The sequence below is a fragment of the Odontesthes bonariensis genome, chromosome 12 (assembly GCF_027942865.1).
Source record: "Odontesthes bonariensis isolate fOdoBon6 chromosome 12, fOdoBon6.hap1, whole genome shotgun sequence".
NCBI lineage: Eukaryota > Metazoa > Chordata > Actinopteri > Atheriniformes > Atherinopsidae > Odontesthes > Odontesthes bonariensis.
The window spans coordinates 36,138,198-36,153,848 of NC_134517.1; the positions used below are offsets into that span (position 1 = coordinate 36,138,198).

The following is a 15,651-nucleotide window of genomic DNA, read 5'->3' on the forward strand; positions in this document are numbered from 1 at the left end:
TTTAATTTCACACAACCACAATAAAGCTTATGAAACTATCCGGGCATTATACAGCCGCGGCACACAGAGCACAACCTCCTGACCTCAGCATGGAAAAGAGGGAGACAGAGGGAAAAAAACGTTTCAACTAGCTTAATGCTAAGTTAGCTAACTCTGCATAACTCGGTTATATATTAAATTTAAAAGTTGTTAATCCACAATAACTCGACCAGAAGGATTATAAGACTGTCGCAGCACAAGATATATCAATATATGGCGGTTTTAACCAGTAAAAAGAAAGGAAAATAATTAAGACAAGGGAGAGAGTGCATATCGTGACTCACCAGCTCAGAGCTCACACAGCTCTCTGACGCTAGGTGGTGCAACGCCAAACAATACCCCAGAGAAACGAAGGGGACACAATAAAAAAAATCGCAATGGGAACCTTTCTTCTCCTTTTCTTTTACAGACAGAAAATAATTATTTTGGGAAAGTTCACCAAAAGAAAGATTTTAGCGAAAATACATCAACAAAAAAATATGTCACTTTTGACTTGGCTACATTTCCATTACACTTGGTGCCTCCTGGACGTGGGCGGTGGCGGTAACACGGCTGCGCGTGTTGCTGCTCACCCTGTGGCTTTTTGTCGCACAGAAGGCAAGAGAAGAGAGCCAGAGAAAACAGTGTTGAAAAGTAACAGAGAGTTTTGTTACGAGCTTCAAAAAGACGACGTTTGGAGGTAAGCTAACGGCTGCTAACGCTAGCTTTTATTATCCGCGTTATGACGCTTCCAGTGACGACGCTCATTGCCCAATCAGTGGAAGGCAGTCGGCTGACGTCACGTTTTAGTAACGCTTTGGCCCGCTTGAAACCAGGGCTGAGGTGGTACGGAAAATCGTCCCGGTTGCAGGTACGGCGAGCCGAAGCGAGCTAGTGGAAAAGCGCCATAAGAGACACAAAACTACCACAAAGAGACACAAAATAGGCTGAACATCTACAAAAGAGCCAAAATGATCGGTGAGCAACCACAGATTAGAAACGGTTGAAGGCACAACACAAACACAAGGAGAAACAAATTAATACAAAGAGACACAAATCTGAAACAAAGACACCAAAAAAACATAGAAATATGTTCATTTAGTATGAAAACAAACAAAAAAATCACAATAGAAATATAAAGAAACACAAAACAGATACAAAACAACCACAAAAGGCCAAATAACTACAGAGAATCACAAAGCTATGAAAAATGGATATAAACTACAACAAACATGCTAACTGACCACAATAAGACACGGGACTCATAGAACTACATCAGAGACCGAAAAAATAGAGCTGCAAACACAAAACAAACAACCAAAAGATGAAGCTGAACAACAACGAGACACCAAACAATTATAAAGCAACACAAAGAGAAGTGAAACTGCTGCACAGAAAACAGAGAAAAACACGAAACTGATACAAAGACGAATCAGAGCGGCGACTTTGATCTGTGACATCATCAGAAGCAGCTGTCCTGTTGTTGTCCAGCAGCTCTGTACCCCGGAGAGGACAGTTCAACTGGGACACTAACGCGCCAGGACTTCCTCATCACTGTGGAGGAAGAAGCTCCGCCTCCAGCTCCGCCCTCACCGCAGCCGGAGCCCAGGAAGAAGAAGAAGGTGAGCTTGATGCACATCTGCGTGTTTTAATGAGTCGAATGCACCACTTTCTACTCACTTCTCTCTTATTGTGCATCCAGCAGAGCAGCAAAAAGAGCATCTGCCGCTCCACCAAGAGGCGGAGGCGGACCATTGCTGACGAATCAGCTGAGAGCGTCATCGACTGGTGGTCCAAATACTACGCGTCTGTGGAGAAACAGGTAGAAATGGGTAGAAACGGGTGGAAACGGGTAGAAACGGGTGGAAACAGGTAGAAACGGGTAGAAATGGGTAGAAACAGGTAGAAATGGGTAGAGGGGGTAGAAACGGGTAGAAATGGGTAGAAACACGGGTAGAAACGGGTAGAAATGGGTAGAAACACGGGTAGAAATGGGTAGAAACAGGTAGAAACGGGTAGAGGGGGTAGAGACAGGTAGAAAGGGGTAGAAACGGGTAGAAATGGGTAGAAACGGGTAGAGACGGGTAGAAACGGGTGGAAACAGGTAGATACACGGGTAGAAACGGGTAGAAATGGGTAGAAACAGGTAGAAATGGGTAGAAACAGGTAGAAATGGGTAGAAACACGGGTAGAAACGGGTAGAAATGGGTAGAGGGGGTAGAGACGGGTAGAAACGGGTAGAAATGGGTAGAAACAGGTAGAAACAGGTAGAAACACGGGTAGAAATGGGTAGAAACGGGTAGAGGGGGTAGAGACGGGTAGAGATGGGTAGAGACGGGTAGAAACGGGTAGAAACGGGTAGAAACAGGTAGAGACGGGTAGAAACGGGTAGAAACAGGTAGAAACGGGTAGAGACGGGTAGAAATGGGTAGAAACAGGTAGAAACGGGTAGAAAGGGGTAGAAATGGGTAGAAACAGGTAGAAACGGGTAGAAAGGGGTAGAAATGGGTAGAAACAGGTAGAAACGGGTAGAAAGGGGTAGAAACGGGTAGAGACGGGTAGAAACGGGTAGAAACAGGTAGAAACGGGTAGAGACGGGTAGAGACGGGTAGAGACGGGTAGAAACGGGTAGAAATGGGTAGAGACGGGTAGAAACGGGTGGAAACGGGTAGAAACAGGTAGAGACGGGTAGAAACGGGTAGAAACAGGTAGAAACGGGTAGAAATGGGTAGAGGGGGTAGAGACGGGTAGAAACGGGTAGAAATGGGTAGAAACAGGTAGAAACAGGTAGAAACACGGGTAGAAATGGGTAGAAACGGGTAGAGGGGGTAGAGACGGGTAGAGACGGGTAGAGACGGGTAGAAACGGGTAGAAACGGGTAGAAACAGGTAGAGATGGGTAGAAACGGGTAGAAACAGGTAGAAACGGGTAGAGACGGGTAGAAATGGGTAGAAACAGGTAGAAACGGGTAGAAAGGGGTAGAAATGGGTAGAAACAGGTAGAAACGGGTAGAAAGGGGTAGAAATGGGTAGAAACAGGTAGAAACGGGTAGAAAGGGGTAGAAACGGGTAGAGACGGGTAGAAACGGGTAGAAACAGGTAGAAACGGGTAGACGGGTAGAGACGGGTAGAGACGGGTAGAAACGGGTAGAAATGGGTAGAGACGGGTTGAAACGGGTAGAAACGGGTAGAAACAGGTAGAGACGGGTAGAAACGGGTAGAAACAGGTAGAAACGGGTAGAGACGGGTAGAAATGGGTAGAAACAGGTAGAAACGGGTAGAAAGGGGTAGAAATGGGTAGAAACAGGTAGAAACGGGTAGAAAGGGGTAGAAATGGGTAGAAACAGGTAGAAACGGGTAGAAAGGGGTAGAAAGGGGTAGAAATGGGTAGAAACGGGTAGAGACGGGTAGAAACGGGTAGAAACAGGTAGAAACGGGTAGAGACGGGTAGAGACGGGTAGAAAGGGGTAGAAATGGGTAGAAACAGGTAGAAACGGGTAGAAAGGGGTAGAAATGGGTAGAAACAGGTAGAAACGGGTAGAAATGGGTAGAAACAGGTAGAGACGGGTAGAAACGGGTAGAAACAGGTAGAAACGGGTAGAGACGGGTAGAGACGGGTAGAGACGGGTAGAAACGGGTAGAAATGGGTAGAGACGGGTAGAAACGGGTGGAAACGGGTAGAGACGGGTAGAAACGGGTAGCTTTGAGCTCTGTCCACAGAGCCTGACAGAATCTTTTTAAAAAGGTGAACATGTGTTTGTGTTGCAGGCCAAGCAGAGAGACGGATCTCCGTTCCCACATGTCTTTGAGAAAGGTGAGAAATACTCACACATGATTATAATCACACATCACACTGAGTCATTATTTACTGAACAAAAACTGAGACAAAACACAGAAGCAGTGTGGGATCATGTTGGCAGAGAACGGAACAAAAGGCAGCCCACATCCAAAGAAGAGCTTTGGGATGTCCTTCAAGAAGCCTGGAGAACTATTCCAGAATACTCCTTTGAGGGATAGTTCGCCTCTTTTGACATGAAGCTGTGTAACATCCCATATCAGCAACATCATTTCTGAACATCTTCTTACCCCCTGCTGCGTCCTGTGAGCAGAGTTCCAGCCTCGTTTTGGTGTTGATGAAGGTAGTCCGGCTAGTTGGCTGGGGTTTAAAAAATAAAGCGTTTTGCTTCTCAGAACAATATGCGTTCAACAGAGTAATACATTTGCATCACAAAATGGTTCTCCAGGAAAAAGTCAGACCTCACAATCGCTTGGCCCTATTTTCTCTCCCTTCGTATCACTGCTCGTCTGAGAGGGTTCAGGCTGTGCTGGAGGAGAAAGGAGCTCAGAGCAGATATTCACTTTAAAGCTGCTCAGAACTGAACTAACTCTGGTTCTGACTCAGATTCTGGGTTTATGTTCATGTTGGAACATGTTTCAGTGAATCTCTGCAGCTGCTTCCTGCTTTTTACTGTAAATCTATAAAGAAATTAAGCTCATCAGAACTTTTGTACAGTACTGTATCTCTACTATAAATTCTGAGGAGGCTGCTCATCATTGTCCAGTAATTGTCACCTGACCCACACTCACTGTTGTGCATTTCAGCTTCACCGTACGACGGCTTGCTCAGCGATGGAATCGACTCTTTGGGTAAGATTCATACCTTCAGCTCTGAGGACTGACGGCATCTTTCTGCTGCAGACAAACAGCTGCAGACAAACAGCTGGAGACAAACAGCTGGAGACAAACAGCTGCAGACAAACAGCTGGAGACAAACAGCTGGAGACAAACAGCTGGAGACAAACAGCTGCAGACAAACAGCTGCAGACAAACAGCTGGAGACAAACAGCTGCAGACAAACAGCTGCAGACAAACAGCTGGAGACAAACAGCTGCAGACAAACAGCTGCAGACAAACAGCTGGAGACAAACAGCTGCAGACAAACAGCTGCAGACAAACAGCTGGAGACAAACAGCTGCAGACAAACAGCTGCAGACAAACAGCTGCAGACAAACAGCTGGAGACAAACAGCTGGAAACAAACAGCTGCAGACAAACAGCTGCAGACAAACAGCTGGAGACAAACAGCTGCAGACAAACAGCTGCAGACAAACAGCTGCAGACAAACAGCTGGAGACAAACAGCTGCAGACAAACAGCTGCAGACAAACAGCTGCAGACAAACAGCTGCAGACAAACAGCTGCAGACAAACAGCTGGAGACAAACAGCTGCAGACAAACAGCTGGAGACAAACAGCTGGAGACAAACAGCTGCAGACAAACAGCTGGAGACAAACAGCTGGAGACAAACAGCTGGAGACAAACAGCTGCAGACAAACAGCTGCAGACAAACAGCTGGAGACAAACAGCTGCAGACAAACAGCTGGAGACAAACAGCTGGAGACAAACAGCTGGAGACAAACAGCTGCAGACAAACAGCTGGAGACAAACAGCTGGGAACAAACAGCTGGAGACAAACAGCTGCAGACAAACAGCTGGAGACAGTTCCCTTCTTTAAGCACTGCTTCTTCACATTGTTTATCCTTTTTTTCTGTTTCCCTCTGAAAATATGTTGTTGCCTCATCAGTCAGCAGCCAGTCGGATGGAGACAAGAAGAAGAAGCAGAAGGAAAAGGGAACCCCGGGGCCGAGCGCTGGCCTGCGGACGAAATTAGCCACACTCAAGGTATTCCACTTACAGAAACCGCACGGCAGTAAGATCAGGGTGAACAACTAAATAATGGGGAGTATTACTGCCTCCACAGGAGAATTTGGTGCTTTTTCACACCTGAGTGAACACGAAGCCAACAACTTACAGTAAAAGCTGAAGGTTTAAGGCCTCAAATGGCTTTTATGTAACATCTTTAGCTTCTTTAGAGGCTGAAAAAGGAATTTTTTTAGGTCTTGGAGGGCTTTCTTTTTCTAATTGAGTGAAAGGGATACTCTATTTTCATTTATTCATTGATATAGGAGCGGCTGTGTGATGGCACCCCCTGTCTTGCCTGTAATGGACAGTGGTCAGAGGACTCAGTTTGGAGAATTAGAAATGATTGATGAGTCAAGCTCAAAGTTTATTTATTTGCTTCTACCATCTATACTCTGAGCTGATAGATTTAATTTTGAATCCATCTTCCCTTTGAAATCTAAAGCTGTACATCTGCTGAGGTTAACTGTTATAACTTTGGTGAACCTGGGGACACATCTCAGGCCAACGGACATCAAACATCCTGCTGCTGGATGGAGGCAAAGCTGGGCTGTAATGTCAGAGAATCAGCTTCTCATCAGTTTCAGAAATACCTCAAGAGTAGATAAAAGTGATCTAAAAAGACCAAAATCTCTGTCTGAACATTGGGCCTCATGCAAGAACATTTTCCTATTTTTATTCTAAATTTCTCACACTTTTTTCGTACGAACACGCCACGTCAGATTCAACAAGCGCTCTTATCTTGGGAAAAAGTGTGTAAACGACCTGCGTAAATGATGAATGCCACCCGTGTGTATTTAAGGGCACGTGCACGGGGATAGTAAATTTGCATACTCCATGCCCAAAATTATACCATGTTAGGAGCTGTGCTTCCTCGCTCCTGTGCCAGGAAGTGTTGAGTGTTGAGTCGTGAGAATGGCATCAAGAAGCAAAAAGAACAACTTTAGGGACTCTGAGACTGAAGTTCTGCTTTCAGAGATCCAGAAAGGAAAATCTGTCATTTTTATCAGTGTCAGCAGTGGAATTACGGGACCTGCTAAAGCCAAGAAATGGGAAGCAATTACGAGTGCTGTTAATTCAGTGTCCCCTGTAGTTCGTAATGTCACCGAAATAAAGAAGAAACGGTTTGATATGAAAATCGCTTAAAAAAAACGTCTTGCCATGGCCAGGCGCTCGATGACTGCAACTAAAGTCGTGCAATCAGTTGTTGCCTCATCATGATGGCACTTTGATGGGACGGTCCATGAGGGGGGTCTCCTGGCACCTTCTGGTCTGCCTGGGCTGGTTCAGGTTGTAGGAGACCCTCGTTCATGGCAATATTGTGCAAATCTGGCATGCCTTCTCTGGGCTACAGAGCAGTTTGCCGAGACACACCCACCTGGCCTTCAGCTCAGTGCGCTCCACGACAGCACGGGGGCTTTGATGCGTATATGTGTGCAGTCTATTGCTCCGATTATGATTGGCAGGTTCTCTGAAAGATTCCCGTGGCCAAAAATCCAAGGGTGGTGAGGACCTGGACGTGTGGTGGAATTGGGTTTGATCGGCGTGTTTCTCTCTGGAGTTGTGGCTCCAGCAAGCTGCAGCACAGTCCTTGGCAATCTAAATCGCGATGTCAGCCATTCGTCTGTCTACACGTTCTCGGAACACACGCTCTCTTCCAAGAGCCTGACGCGCTAAGGCATCCAAAAGTAGAAAGTCAGCCGCTGGTTACACTTCCCATTGACCTTGTTATATACAGAGTCAAATTAACCTTCAATTAGTGCATAATTTAAGTCAAACAGAATAAGGTCAGCATCATTATGGGGTATAATGAATATATTTATTTATGTTTGCTTCAAAGTAATTAAATGTACAATCCGTTAGTCAAGCAAACTTGATTGGAATAACAGCGGACTATTTTAGGAAACTCCTACAACAGGTCTGGATCACTCGTAAATTCTGTTCGTACTTGAAACAAAACGTAAAATACGAAAAGAATGGTGAATGCGCAAATTCTGGAAACATTCGTCTGTGAAATATTTGGCGCACACATACACAAATCTCTTCGGTTCTGTCGTCACTTTCCCAGAAAAAAACTAAATCTGTCCACTGGCTCTTTAGAGGTTCTGATGCAGGAGCTCTAAACACATTTTTTACATCCATATACAGCGCAATGAGCTGGCCAAAGAGCTGTGGGCGGGGAAAGGCAGTTTATTGGCTCTGGATGGAAACAACCTCCACGTCATAAGCGGCGGCTTTCCCGATCAGGCCATCTGCATGGTCACATTTCCAAAGGCGGAGAATAATTTCCAGTGCATGGTTTAGGTCTATCGTCATTTTTAGCCACTGGGGGACCGCAGGCAGGCTAGAGGAACTCATATTAATGTTAAACAACCTGAAAAAGTGAAAATTTCATGCCATGGGACCTTTAAATCACTCGTATGCACGACTTAAGAACAAATCTGCACGTTCGTTCGAACGGTTGTTGCATGAGGCCCAATGTCTTCAAACAAAGAACCTGGACATGAGGTATTATTCTGTGTTGGGGAAATGTTAAAGGGGGACTTTCTGATCTGTGCAGCTGTACGACAAAGAGCTGGAGGCGGAGTTTGGGCCGTTCGATGACTGGGTGAATACATACGAGCTGTTCAGGGGAAAAGCCAACGAGGAGGAGGGAACATCTGAGGAGAGGTTTGTGGGGAAGTTCAAGGTGAGACAGGAAGTTTGAACATGCTCTGTGAGGCTGCTGTTGTATCTGGTGAACCATGATACATGTGTTGCTGCTCCTCAGGGGCGGTTCTGCCTCTACAAGCTGAGTGAGGATGACGCAGAGTACTGGGATGAAGTCACCGACACGAGCCAGTTCAGAGTCACCAGAGGAATCCCTCCCAACAGCCCGGTTCAAGTCCTCATCCGGGTTTATATCGTCTCTGTGAGTCCATGGCTGTGTTCGAAACCGCATACTTCTCCTACTACTCCTTCTAATTTTTTGAGTTAGTATGTGAGTTTGAGTAAGCGAGAAGTTCCCGGATGCATACTAGATTCTCTGAAATGTTGGGTATGCATCATGAGGTTACTACTCATACTCAAACTACCCAAGATGCAACGTAACGTGACGTCGCCGATCGTCATTTCCTGTCAAAACGGCAGTTTCAAGCTAGCTACAACGAGGGTAGGTTCACTTCCTGTTTTCAAAACAAAAGCACCAATTGTATGGTAATGGCTTTCCCTATGATAAAAGGCAACGGGTATTTTATTTTGTGAAAATAACCGGAAGTGCGTTAGCTCACTGCGGCTAGCTTTAGTAGCGCCGAATTCGTGGGAACAAAATTGTAAACAGCCGGTATTTTGTCAGGTTTTCAACACGTTGGGGATCTAAACGACTACTTTCTCACCTGAAAATGTTTCAAATGTTGCTAAAGTTTACAGAGATTAGAGCTTAAGAGAAATCAGCTTCAGGCCGGCTGATTTCGGCTCGGGCAGGAGCGAAATGCATTGTGGGTAAACGCTCTGCATACTGTCTGATCGATGAGTATGCAGAATGGAAGTATGTAGTATGTAGTATGCGGTTTCGAACACAGCCCAGCTCTGTTCTCCCCCTCATACCATGCAGTTAATAAAGTATAATTGATTGATTGATTGATTACTTGGGTTTTAATTAGTGCTGGGCGGTATACCGGTTCACACCGAATACCGGTTTATAATTTCGTTATGATATGAATTTTTAATATACCGCCATACCGGTGTATTTGATTACACAACGGGGGGAACGCTGCGTCTCGCGACATTGTTTGAGACGGGACCCTTTTCAGTGTTGCGCTTCTAAACACGCATGTTTACTGTCTATGGGTGCGAGGTGGTAATAAGCACTTGCGTTACGCGAAGGTGAAGGTGGATAGGATAGACATGGAAAGTTCCGAAATCGAAGCTGCAGAACTAGTAGAACATGCTGACACAGAAGAACTTGTCCCAAAAAAAGGAGCCGTGTCTGTAGTTTCGAAGTTTTTTGTTTTAAAAAAAATCCGACGTCGACCAAACAACCATTTTATGCAAGTGTTGTCGGGCTACAGTTGTCGCTGGAGGTGGCAACACGAGCAATTTGCTCCATCACCTTATCCGTAAGCATGTCTTACAATATCAAGAATGCATGAAGTTAAGGTCAGCACCCGCCACATCAGCAGGTAACACGGGGAAAGCAAAAGAAAAGTCGAGCCAAATGTCACTTCAAGACGCGTTTGCTAGGGTTAGAACGTGAATCTACCTCATTTATTTGAATGTGAACACCTCATATTGATGCAAAAATATAATTATTGCAAGTTGCACTACTTTTTTGTATTGATTTTCATAAAAGATGTTTGAAATTTGCACAGTAAAAGTTCTGTATTTTGACTGCAATTGTGTTTGCATTCCGATTCCTCACTTCATTAGAATCATGAGTAGCACTTCTGTGTAAACAGCATCATTTTGTGGGGTGTTATTCTATGACGGTAAAATAGACCATCCTAAGTTAATCTACTGCAGTAATTCTGCTCTCAATCTGTAGAAAATGCTGTGAACACCTAATTATGCATGAAAAAAAAATACCGTGATATACCGTGAAACCGTGATACCGTGAAAAAATACCGTGATATGTATTTTTGGTCATACAGCCCAGCACTAGTTTTAATCCCATCTGCTCTGTTCTTCCCTCAGGCATCCAACCTGCACCCGGCTGACCCTGATGGGAAGGCTGACCCCTACATCGTTCTTCGTCTTGGCAAAAATGAAATCAAAGACAGAGACAACTACATTCCTAAACAGCTCAACCCAGTTTTCGGAAGGTAAATAACTGGTTCGCTGATGTTTCCAGTATAGTTCAACCTGTCTCAGTGGTCTCATGTTTCAAATCTCACCCCTCCTCCAGATCTTTTGAGATCCAGGCCACATTTCCTCAGGAATCTCTGCTGTCCCTGCTGATCTACGACTATGACCTGGTGGGAGGGGACGACCTGATTGGACAGACTTGCATCGACTTGGAGAATCGATTTTACAGCCGACACAGAGCCACCTGCGGACTCCCAACTGAGTACAGTCTGTAAGTCCAGGCCCTCTTCTTTAAATGGAAAAGCTTACTTACAGTAATCCACCATCTTTGTTTGTCTGTCAGAGAGGGTTATAATGCCTGGAGAGACTGTCTGAAGCCATCAGAGCTGCTGTCAAAGATGTGCAGGGAAAACGCCGTGGACGGCCCTCACTTCAGTCCAGGACGCATCATCGTGGCGGACAAAGTCTTCGTCGGCAAGACGCTCTTCATGCATGAAGGTAAAGCCAGGCCACTCTGAGATGTCGGCTGTTTACCAGCTCAGCATTTGAAAGCAGCTTCCACGCATATCATCGGTGGATGCAATCACAGATTCTGTTTTTTGATCAGCTGGAGGAGGATTTTCAGCTGAGAGGGTTTAACGTCCATCCATCCCATTATTCAGGTGGAACAATGTGAAGTCGAGGCGTGATCCTCATCGGTGTCAGTGGAGAAAACTACTGTTGTTGGCCTTGTTTCACTCAGTGGGGTCACATGGCCCTGAAAGGATCGGATTATTGGCTAAATCACCATCAGACTGAGTTATTAAGTGCATGTAGACACCTTAATCTGACTAAGAATTGGATCGGATGGGATTCAGACCCCGAGATAACTGGGTTAAAGTCACTCTAAACCTGCTTGTAGACGCTGAAGCACGTGGTGAATCAGACTTTGCGTTCTGCGCATGTTCCAGATGTTTTCCCGGGGTCGTGACCCGGAAGTCAAAGGAGACGATATTCCTGTTGTTGTCGCCGTCAGAAAGAAACAAACAACGCGATGGAGAACGCTCCGTTGGGCATCGAGTTTGTGCAACAAGCAGCTCATCACAGACCAAATGTAGAGGGACGTAGCTTCATCTGGCTCTGCGTTCTCCATCTTTCTCCAATGCCTGAGTTTGTTGTTGTTGTTGGTGGTGAAGAGGTCAACAGGAAGTGGCTCTATTAGCAACAGTTGGAATGGGTACAGCGCCACTTATCATACCGGGGTATGACACGCTTTGTGCCTCTGATCCCATTCATTCACCCCCATATATCCAAGGAGAATTACCCTCGCTCAGCTCAGTCTTATTGTAATTTAGCCAATAATCTGATCCTTTCAGTGCCATGTGACCCCACTGAGTGTTTTACCTGGAGTTCAGTGTCCAAAGGCAAAGGTTGTGGACTGACCCGCAGACCTTAAACTGACCACACCAATCACCATCCTTGTTCTGTGGAGCCAAACTGGGGCCATGATGGCTGTTGATGTGAAAATATCTATATCTATATGTATATATATATATATTTGGAAACTCAAAGTCGGATTTTGAACTTCAAAATAAAAAGAATCTGAAGCAAAAGTTTATTATAGTGGTGTTGGAGTTCTATCAGACATGGAACAGTAGTGATGATATGTATATATGGTGTGTGTTCACATCTCAGACCAGCCGGTGGAGTGCTACGAACATCTGTCTTTGAAGGTCCTGCACCGCTGGGCCGAGATGCAAGCTGTTGGATGCAAACTGGTACCAGAACACATTGAGACCAGAACTCTGTTCAACAAGGCTCGGCCTGGAATGGACCAGGTATTCAAACCTTTTAACTACTTTCTATGACACCAGCTAACTAAGAAGCTTGAGGTAAAACCAGCTTTAACTGACACGTTATTAAACATTATTACTGTTGGATGAATGGATGCATCTGGGATATAAGGCAGCTACACTCTTAGTACACATGCTGGTCGTGTTTAGGGCCCGTCTGTTTACACAGTCGGGTTATGGAGACATAAAAGCCCCCACAGTGCAAATCATTCCCAGTAAAGGTAAAGTCTAGGGCTGGGCGAGTTAACTCATTATTATCGCGTTCTCTCGTTAAATATTTCATCGTGCATTAACGCAGGTTTTATTTATTCATTTAAAAAAAACTTTTTTTTTTTTTAAATACATTTTTTGGGGCCTTTTGTGCCTTTAATGGAAAGTTCAGAGAGACAGAAAGCAGGGGGCAGAGAGAGGGGGAACGACATGCAGCACAAGGCCGTCCGATGCGGGACTGCCAGCTGCAGCGAGGACTATAGCCTCTGTACATGGGGCGCCTACTCAACCCACTACGCCTTGGACCGCCCCTGTTTTATTATTTATTTTGTAAAAGTCTGTCGCTCACAGGCTTTTATTTTGTAAAAGTCTGTTGCTCTCAGGCTTTTATTCTGTAAAAGTCTGTTGCTCACAGGTTTTTATTTTGTGAAAGTCTGTTGCTCACAGGCTTTTATTTTGTAAAAGTCTGTTGCTCACAGACTTTTATTTTGTGAAAGTCTGTTGCTCACATGCTTTTATTTTGTAAAAGTCTGTTGCTCACAGGTTTTTATTTTGTGAAAGTCTGTTGCTCACAGGCTTTTATTTTGTAAAAGTCTGTTGCTCACATGCTTTTATTTTGTAAAAGTCTGTTGCTCACAGGCTTTTATTTTGTGAAAGTCTGTTGCTCTCAGGCTTTTATTCTGTAAAAGTCTGTTGCTCACAGGTTTTTATTTTGTGAAAGTCTGTTGCTCACAGGCTTTTATTTTGTAAAAGTCTGTTGCTCACAGACTTTTATTTTGTGAAAGTCTGTTGCTCACATGCTTTTATTTTGTGAAAGTCTGTTGCTCACAGGCTTTTATTTTGTAAAAGTCTGTTGCTCACAGGCTTTTATTTTGTGAAAGTCTGTTGCTCACAGGCTTTTATTTTGTAAAAGTCTGTTGCTCACAGGCTTTTATTTTGTGAAAGTCTGCTGCTCACAGGCTTTTATTTTGTGAAAGTCTGCTGCTGTCTGCTGTGGAACAGGAAAAGAAAGTAATCGGCGGATCCACCAAACATGGAGAAGGGTACGGAACTTTTACTCGGCCATTTTCATGTTAAAGTTCTTCCAGACGGCGGAGTCGACAGAACCAAAGTCATCTGTAAACACTGCCAAGTTGAATTGTCTTCTCAGCGTAGTAGTTCCAGTCTAAAATATCACTTAAAGGCAAAACACACAACTGATAGCAGCAAGTCATTCAAGGAAACAGACAGTGGAGCGAGGCTTCTACATAAAAACTACAGAAAGATGCTGATGTTAAAAGTGTGTTTGCACAACAAATGTTATGGCACTTTCATTCATATGGCAGCACATTTAAAATAAAGCTAAATGCTAAAGGCTATACGCTACTTTTGGATTCATTTTTGGATTCTGCGTACAAATGCGATTAATCGTGATTAATCAGGGAAATCATGTGATTAATCAGATTAAACATGTTAATGGTTAACCAGCCCTAGTAAAGTCATATTTTCAGGTTAAGAGTTTGGCTGCAGGAAGTCAATGTGAGGAAATGCAACGTTCTTTGATAACAGAATGTGCGTCTGTCTTTGAAGGGCCAGGTCCAGATGTGGGTTGACATGTTCCCTGTGGATTTGCCACATCCAGGACCCTCAGTGGACATTTCGCCTCGAAAACCAAAAGGGTGAAAACTTTCTCCTAATGCCCGGCCGAGCGTCACGTTTTATATTCTGTTTATTTGACAAGAGGCAACTGACGACCAAACGTGTGTTCAGGTACGAGCTGCGTATCATCATCTGGAACACGGAGGATGTGATTCTGGAGGACAGCAACTTCCTGACGGGTCAACAGTCCAGTGATATCTACGTGAAGGGGTAATCATACCATATATATATACATACTAGGGCTGGGCGATATGGACCAAAAGTCATATCCCGATATATTTAGGTTGAATATCGATATACGATATATCTCCCGATATTTTTTCCGCAAAGTGAGAGCTGTGAAATGAAATGCTCAGTCAAAGTCAAAGCCAAATACGAGTAGATTTATTGAAAACTCACTATAAAATGTAAACATAAACACTCTATAACAAACAAAGGTGCACATTTAAATAAAAAAAATATCTTAAATAAAATTGGCCTATAAAATAAAATGGACAGCATTTATATATAAAGAGATAACATAATAAAGGGCTCAGTTTAAGAAAAACGTTTTTTAAACATCAGCTTGAGATTACCTGTTTCCGATATTTGAACAATATCGATATATGCGATATGGTCTAATTCCATATCTTATTTAAAAATATATCGATATATCGCCCAGCCCTAATACATACCATATATACCATATATCAGCAGCGGTATAGTGCAGAGCGGCTGCGTTGTTTTCAGTCGGCATATAGGGTGGTGTGCTGGTTAGGTTCAAACATGATGAATGATAATTAGCTTTTAAACTTTTAGAATTACAACATCATGATACTACGACTGACCCAAAAACATGGAGACGCACAGAATATGTCATCTTTGAGTGATTCCGTCTTACTCACTGATCCATCCACACATCAGAGGGCATAATTACAGTCTGTAGTAGTTTCACTTTCAGGCAGAGCCTTCAGTTATCAGGCCCCTCTCTGTGGAACCAGCTGCCAGTTTGGGAGGCAGAGCCTTCAGTTATCAGGCCCCTCTCTGTGGAAACCAGCTGCCAGTTTGGGAGGCAGAGCCTTCAGTTATCAGGCCCCTCTCTGTGGAACCAGCTGCCAGTTTGGGAGGCAGAGCCTTCAGTTATCAGGCCCCTCTCTGTGGAACCAGCTGCCAGTTTGAGAGGCAGAGCCTTCTGTTATCAGGCCTCTCTCTGTGGAACCAGCTGCCAGTTTGAGAGGCAGAGCCTTCAGTTATCAGGCCTCTCTCTGTGGAACCAGCTGCCAGTTTGGGAGGCAGAGCCTTCAGTTATCAGGCCCCTCTCTGTGGAACCAGCTGCCAGTTTGAGAGGCAGAGCCTTCTGTTATCAGGCCTCTCTCTGTGGAACCAGCTGCCAGTTTGAGAGGCAGAGCCTTCAGTTATCAGGCCTCTCTCTGTGGAACCAGCTGCCAGTTTGGGAGGCAGAGCCTTCAGTTATCAGGCCTCTCTCTGTGGAACC

General features: G+C 44.6%; 1 protein-coding gene across 3 annotated transcripts in view; it reads left to right on the forward strand.

The window, feature by feature from the left end:
* The window catches only part of fer1l6 (fer-1 like family member 6), a 47,928-nt gene that overhangs the window by 29,013 nt on the left and 3,264 nt on the right, over positions 1–15,651 (forward strand). Inside the window, exons 28-40 of one of the 3 annotated variants that reach the window (XM_075480310.1) lie at positions 1,510–1,640; positions 1,721–1,840; positions 3,786–3,831; positions 4,620–4,664; positions 5,600–5,697; positions 8,276–8,404; positions 8,486–8,626; positions 10,387–10,514; positions 10,598–10,768; positions 10,841–10,995; positions 12,172–12,314; positions 14,109–14,197; positions 14,289–14,387. In XM_075480310.1, the coding sequence (XP_075336425.1) occupies positions 1,510–1,640; positions 1,721–1,840; positions 3,786–3,831; positions 4,620–4,664; positions 5,600–5,697; positions 8,276–8,404; positions 8,486–8,626; positions 10,387–10,514; positions 10,598–10,768; positions 10,841–10,995; positions 12,172–12,314; positions 14,109–14,197; positions 14,289–14,387 (1,495 nt within the window). The remainder of the gene's footprint in view (positions 1–1,509; positions 1,641–1,720; positions 1,841–3,785; positions 3,832–4,619; positions 4,665–5,599; positions 5,698–8,275; positions 8,405–8,485; positions 8,627–10,386; positions 10,515–10,597; positions 10,769–10,840; positions 10,996–12,171; positions 12,315–14,108; positions 14,198–14,288; positions 14,388–15,651) is intronic. The other 2 variants (XM_075480312.1, XM_075480311.1) reach the window with 2 other exon arrangements.